At 41.3% G+C, this 7,614-nt stretch overlaps 1 protein-coding gene across 1 annotated transcript; it reads right to left on the reverse strand.

Annotated features, from left to right (window-relative positions):
- Positions 1-1,829: 1,829 nt before the first annotated feature.
- Positions 1,830-6,546, reverse strand: MSTN (myostatin; the record flags this gene model as incomplete). The annotated part of the gene is made up of 3 exons (XM_081095403.1): positions 1,830-2,210; positions 4,060-4,433; positions 6,174-6,546. 3 exons carry the CDS (start codon positions 6,544-6,546, stop codon positions 1,830-1,832), a joined length of 1,128 nt encoding a protein of 375 aa, XP_080951529.1.
- Positions 6,547-7,614: the final 1,068 nt, after the last annotated feature.

The following is a 7,614-nucleotide window of genomic DNA, read 5'->3' on the forward strand; positions in this document are numbered from 1 at the left end:
CGTGTCCCGTGGCTGCAGCAGGCCTGTAACTCTAGGACCACGCACCCTGCCAACTGCCATCGTTTGGAAATTGAACCTATGAAAACATATAAATAGTTTTCAGGTCACGATAAAGAGAAATGAAACAGATAAAGCTAGTTCTTGCTTTTGTGTGTGTCAAGCAACTTGACTAGGACCAAATGAACAGAAATTTCACTCATGAGAGCCAGAGGAGCAGACCTAACAGTCCCAAAGCAAACTTTTGTGCTGAACCATTTGACTTTAATAATAAAGTAAAAACCAGAAATCTAGAATTAATCCTCATCACATAAAACTGTTGTGTCTTTCAGAATAGGTGAAAACACTTTAATATAATTTATATTGTTTCTACACATTACATGTAAGAAATAATTTCACTTAATCATAAGTACAATGAATTTGATTAACAAAATTCTAATTTACAAAACAGAAGTAAATATATGCAGAAATATATTCATTATTGAATTATAAAGGTAATAGTTCTTGTTAAGATATCATCAGCTTATTATTCTGTATTTCAGGTGATAGAATGCAGTCATTTTAGTATGCTTAGTAATATTTATAAGTACTAAAATAATGGAACGTTGAGATTCGAGTACAATGACAGTAAACCATGGAAATTTCACATTCACATTTTACAGCCATCATCAATCCATAAGTGAATGTTTATAATGTAAAAAAATAGAAAATGATTGTAATATAACCATCTAACCATTAGCGTATGGAGTTTTAAGACCACTATTTTATTTGCTAATTTCTCTGAAGTATAAGCAGTTGCTTTTCTGTCATATGAGACATGTTTTTATGCCTTAATACTTAATTTGAAATGTCCTTACTGTAAAAATATACCAAAGTAAATAAAAAAGGAGACACTTATTTACAAAAAAATATTGTATACACATTATATAAATGCAGTTGTTTCAAAGTCTTTTATACAATATTGATAGAATCTGTCATTTTTATTATTTTATCATAAAAACTGCAGTGTTGCAAAGGCAGGCTGTCATTTTTAAATTTTTGTAATTTGGAAATTTTGATAGAAATGAATACTTTTTGGCTACCTTTTGGCTATCTTTTTTAAGATAAATCCGTTTCTCCAAGTATACTACAAAAATGGTTCTTCTTGTACTAAAGAAAACGCATTCCCATTTGGAGGTCTATGAAAGTGTGCCTGAAGAAAGGAATAGCTCTTTATCTCGCTGAATGTTTTCACTTGATCACCTGGTAACATCAGCCGTTCGGTCTGTTGCATTAGCACCATCGGTGTGGATTGTGACTGTACTGAACCAATGAACACAGGAGTGGGAGCTTGCATACCGTGTCCCACCCCTAGTTCTGTGGACTTCATCTTACCAAGTATTCTAGCAGACAATATAAACTCAAGTGTGTAAGGATGATTTAAACGATGGACACAACAGCGCTGCATTTCACCAACACTACACATGGGCTTTGTGTGGCTACTGAATGACACTCTAGACAGTGAACTTTACAGCACTCCTTTCGTTCACTAGGCGCAAGGAGGGCTGCTCGCATCGACCCGCGTGTGTCGTGCTGTATGTACGAACGTAAGTGTAATTTACCTCCTAGTTCAAAACTCTGGGAATCATAGAGCTTCTAGTGTGCGATTTATTTCGATGGTTAAATGCCAATCATTGCATATATTCTCACTTTTAGTTCGTGTCCTGCGGTGTGTGCTTATGTGACTGTTGCATACTGTAGGCGTAGAGCCTGTGGCACATGATTTCACAGTTTCAAAATTGCTGAGGGGAGGGCCTTCCATGTTTTAGAAAGGTACGAACCAAATATTAATCTCATGAGCACCCACAGCGATCTACTACCATGGCCGGAATTTTCCCATATATTATTTGTTCTTTGCCATTAAAATACAGCATATTAATGGGAGACATCTTTGTGGGAGTACAGCAGGGGCCTGCTGAGCCTCTGGGGTTCGCTTGGTGTACCAGATGAGTATGAGGATATTTTTGTAAAAATACAAATTCACACTCTCCAGAGCAATAATTGGCCTTATATCTTTTGGGGGCAATAATCCAATCCCATCCGAAAGCTTCGAAATCCACAGTCAGAGGGTAACGGCAGCACCGCGACTCCGTTGAGTGCTCATCACAGTCAAGGCCAAAATCTCTTCTGGATCTTTTTGGTGTGTCTGTTACCTTGACTTCCAGAAAGGGATTCTGGGTAAAAGGGAAAGAACAGTCAGTACCATCCATAGGTCCTGAGACACTTGCCTCTCTCAAGAAGTCATTATGGAAGAAAAACGAAACCTTTTGCTTGTGACACGTTTATTTTTAAAAGGCACCGAATTAGGGAATTTTAATTTACACTACGATTGATTCTTCCCTATGGCTCAAAAGTATTCAACAGCAATACAGCATTTAGTGGATGCTCTGAAAATATTTATAGAATATTTATGAGAAGAAAGGGAGAGAGGGGAGAGGGAAGAGATTAGGTTACGCCCTCTCTTCTCTCTTGTTGATCAAATATGTGGGCTCTGTCTGCGGACTCCTGGGGAGGTAGGCACACTCCCCCATGCTTCATTCAGGGAATGTGGGTCTGAAAGCAGAACCGAGTAGTCACCCCCAGCACTGTGTGCATTGGAATGGGAAAGGGAAGGGAGGGTGGTGAAGGAGGTGGTATCAGTGGGTTAGAAAGAGAAACTCTATGAGAAGGAGGGACAGATGCAGAAAAAGGTCCAATAACATTTCCTTCATTCTTTCACTGAAAGATGTTTCTAATCAGATATTTAAACAATCATTTTCTAACCCTTCCCCCGCACCAATCTTTTCATACATTTGAGACTTTTTCTTTCTACATGAAAAACTCTAAGGAATATGTCATATTAACCACCTGTTTAATAATAACTAACATCTATCACATCACCAACTCTGATCATTAAAATGCTACTTCTAAAAAGAACACTTCCTCAAATAATGAATAATGATTCTTATCCTATACCAAAATCGAGACCTACCAGTCATTGTTATTTAAGATTATAAAAACAGTAATATCATTTTGAGAGTCAATAACATTTTATGTAGCATATTTAAAGAAAAATAGGTCATTTGGAAAACTGAATATTTTCTTTAAGAATATGTTTTCATTAAAGTAGAGCTTACTTAATACCACTTAGTAAGAAAATTAAAAAGGCAACATTTATTGCTTGCAAAGATAATCTTTTGTTGTAAATTATGTCAATAGATGGAAGTGAAAATACGGTCACATTAATCCATTTTTGTAAACACAAGCATAAGTAAACAGAAACTGAGTAGCTCTAAATTTACACTAGGTTTTAAAGTTGTTTTTATTAATTTTTATAATATAGAGGGCATTGTCATCTCCTTGGTCTGATATGAAATTAGTTGGCATACCCTAAGTAAACTCTTGAATATTTACTCTTGAATGGTAAGGCAGCTCAGAAATAAACTAGGCAGCTCAGGGTAACTAGCCTGAGCATTAAATTTTATTAGCATGAGTCACAAAGTAATCTACATATACATTTGCACTAACAGCCTACAAAATAATGAACACACTTATGAGGGACCTTTAACATAGTGTATAAGACTAAGCCTATTGTACTTAGTTCATTGCTATAAATAAAAAGCATTTTATTTTAATTATAAAGCTCCTTTTTTAATGCTTTATTAAGGCAGAAAGATTCAACACATTGCACGCTGGGGTAGGGGAGGGGGAGTTTAAATTTCTTGGATATGTACTCAAATCCACTATGAAGATTTCATGTTTGTATTCATAGAATCATGTAGAGCATATCCAGTCTCAATTCAAAAGAACTGCCTAAGAAGTTAAGTACCTTTTTTAAAAAAAATCCTGATGCAAAGTAAAAGTATCAAGAGGCTGTTCCACAGGGCATGAAATTAGAGACCCACTTTTATTGGGTACAGGGCTAGGATACCTGTGCTTGGCTTGTGAGCATAGGAATCGGTGGCTCTTTTTCACTCTGACTTGTTCCCATTCTGATGAAAACCTAACAAGGCTGTGAGAATGCCGCTTTCTCTCATCACTTACCAGCCCATCCTCTCCCGGTCCCGGGAAGGTCACCGCAAGATCACGACCATTCTCATCTAAAGCTTTGATTTCAATGCCCAAGTTGGATTCGGGTTGTTTGAGCCAGTTTTGCAACACGGTCTTCACATCGATGCTCTGCCAAATGCCAGCGCCTGGGCTCATGTCGAGTTTCAGGGATCGGATTCCCGTGTACCTCGTCCCGTCTTTCATGGGCTTGACGAGCCTCAGGATTTGCACAAACACCGTCGTGGGCGTCTTCACGGGTCTCAGATAGATCCACAGCTGGGCCTTGACCACCTTATTGAATTGTATTTTAGAGCTGAACTTAAAGAAGCAGCATTTGGGCTTTCCTTCCACTTGCGTCAGAAGATCAGCTAAAAAATGAATCAGAAAAGAGTTACTGAAATTATTTCTCATTAAAAAAATGAAGAAACCCTTTCATATTAACTGGTGAGTATTTTTTCTATTGGATTAATGAATGTATATTTAGTCTTTTAAGCTGAAAAACTATAGGATTTCATTCATAACTCAGAAAAATATCCAAGAAAAGAATGACTCTAGTTCTTCAGAATTTTTTAGATGTTTTTTCAGCTGTTTATGAGGAATCTGCTCCCTTTCCAGAGAACTGTGGACTCGGGGAAACCCTGAGAAGGAACGAACAGCGGATGAGATTTTAAAATGATGATGATTAGAGAGAACAAGAGACACCGTGGAGGAACATCCACTTAGAATTCTTTGGGAATCTGAGCAGTTACACTTACTGAGCAGCTGTACCAGTCAGTCTGGAGGAGGAACCCTCCCCCCAGGCCGGAATTACCTGGGGACAAGACACTGAGCCGCAGCCGAGCCTGGGCAGTGAGCAGAAAATACAGGACAACGGCTACGTGTTGGCTCTGGAATAGCGTTTTAAAGGATCGAACCCCAGCAGGTAATTAGTTAAAGGTTAACTTGGGCCTGTTTGAAAAGTTAGAAAGCGCGTCTTTGGTGCCAGGCTGTCGGTGTGAGCAGAAGCCCTTGGAAATGTCTCTCCTCTTGGTTTCCCTGAGATAGTTTATAAATAAGGCAGATCTGCTCCGGGACCAGCTGATAACGGAGTCTTCAAGGAAAAGCCTTAGTTGCATTATCACCTGATGGCTGGACAGGGAGAACAATATTTTGAACCTGTCTCGAGCCCGGTGTAAAGGGCAGAAAGTACTGTATAAGGCAAGACCCGCAGACACACGGCACCCAGTCGTTCTGGTCGTGCTTCTGTGAAGGTGCCTGGCTCCCTCCCTTGGACTGTAGTTTTGAACTGACTGCAGAAGGAGTTGTATGACATATATTCTCTTTCAGGAGCAAGGTAGATACTACAGATAGTCGTCCTCCCACCCCGAAGACTTGGACAATATTTTAGAAGTTCTTAGGCAGTGTGCCTGCCTGGAAATATGCAGGCCGGAGGCTTGCAGCCATAGCGCTGTGGTCCAGCTTCAAGCAGGGCTTGGTGAGCCATAACCTACTCGGCTGAAGCGTTTATTTCTTAGGCATTTTCCGATAATTAGCGCTTGATCATCATTATGCTGTGTTTGCTTTGTCATTGCACGTTTTAATATACTGCATTTAAGAAATACTTTCTCATACTCTCCAGTGTAATCGCTTTTAAAATTAAATAGCTTAATTTGCGAAGAACACAGACACCCTGTGGGGAATGGTTTTGAATTCCAGGAGTCATTCCAGGTGGCCAGCAAATGCTCAGCTGGGCTTAGACGTACAGCACCGCCCCCCCCCCACCTCCCCACCCCCGTCCGTGTTCTCAGTGAAAAGCCTCATCACTAGACATGCGTGTTTCAAGCAAGCAAATGCCAGCATGGGTTGTCTCTGAGTTGTAACGTGGCTTGTGGCTCCTCTCCTAGTGGCCTTGGTGCTGGTGACTGTGGCAGCCTGGCACGGTACCCCTGCCCCGTCCCACTAAGCACCGTGAATGCGTGGCGAGCACTTTCAGATCTGAGTCTCATGAAATCCTGAGAAAACCAAGCAAAGCTGTGGTCCCTCCTACTTACATAAAACCCCGGCTTGTTGGGGCCGTGCCTCACACACCCGGGCGGGCAGCCGGCCGGGCCGTGCGGGCGGCTACTCACGTGCTGTGGGCATGGCGATGACCGTCTCCGTGGTGGCGTGGTAGTCGTCCTCCTCCAGGGAGCCCTCGCTGCCGCCGTCCCGCTGCACGTCGTCCTGGTCGATGAGCTCCCGCAGCGGCGGGGCCCGGGGCAGGAGCTGCCGGATGGCTTCCTTGCTGATGTTGGGCGCCGTTTCCAGGCGCAGCTTGCTGAGGATCTGGATCTTTATGGCTTCTATCCGGGACGACTTCGTGTTCTGCCTCCAGGCGCACGCGTTGCACGGCCCCTCTTTCTCCGCATCGCCTTTCTGCTCGCCGTTCTCACTCAGGTCCACGGGGCCGGCGACGATCAGCATGAACAGGTAAATGGACACATAGACTTGCAGCTTTTGCATGATGTAGAAGCTGTGCAGTCCTTTCCTGCTCCTTTTCCTCCTTTGCTTTTGAGTAATGCCAAGCAAAGGGGAATGCCTGGACAGTCGGAGACGCCAGTGGCCACCCAGGGAATCTTGCACGCTGTCTTCCAAGTGGCTTTTTATATTCCGACTCGGATGAGACCAGTGTCGTCAGGACCTGTGATTGGCTCCTGCTCCACAATGAATCTCGCTGTCAGAGGTTAAACCCTGTCTGTCACAAGTCACCAAGCAGTGTTCTGTTACAGGCCGGGGCGGGCCGGTGCCTCTGCGTGCTTCATAAAAGAAGGAAATCTACAGATCAGCGGAGGGAGAGGTGACAGTTGAGAAATGAAAGTATGTAAACAATAACATCAACTGCACTTCAGTCTGATTCATCTGTACATGTGGGACTCTTCAGTTATAATTGAAACAAGTAAGTCTCAGTTTACACTTCATATTTTACAAGCTGAAATGTTACTTCCTCAAGAATTAAAAATTATTGTATGCTATTTAAGCAAGCATTTGAAGTAAAAAAAAAATTATTTGTTGTATTACATTATTTTCAGTCCTGTGGAATTAGGAGAATGTAAATTTAAATTAGGAAGACCTGAATGAAAAGTCACGGTTGTCATACTAGTAAAAGGTTTTCAGCTCTAATTTGAGAAACTTTTTTCCTGACTACATTTTTAGCACATGTTGAAAATCATACTTATCATAATGTTACAGTGCACATGGAATTATTTTTAAATAATTTAATATATTTTATTCATATAAAAATTGTGCTCATTTTTTTATTATTTACTATTGTTATTTCCTATTCTAAAATTACAGACGAATATCTCTCAGAAGATGTTCTGCTTCATAGTTTATTACCAAGAGCATACTGTGAGCCAGTAGAGAATTCCTGAACTTAGAATAAAAAAGGAGTGGACTTTCTGACCAGCAACGTAGCACCTACTGCATCCGCCTCAGGTGCCAGCGGTAAAAGCAAGACGTGGTCTCTGGCCCCCAGAAATTATGTCAGAATATTGTGAGCACTCAAGGGAAGCCTCCACCGTCAAAGGGTAC

This window comes from Myotis nattereri (assembly GCF_964212035.1).
Source record: "Myotis nattereri genome assembly, chromosome: 7".
In the NCBI taxonomy this organism is placed as follows: domain Eukaryota; kingdom Metazoa; phylum Chordata; class Mammalia; order Chiroptera; family Vespertilionidae; genus Myotis; species Myotis nattereri.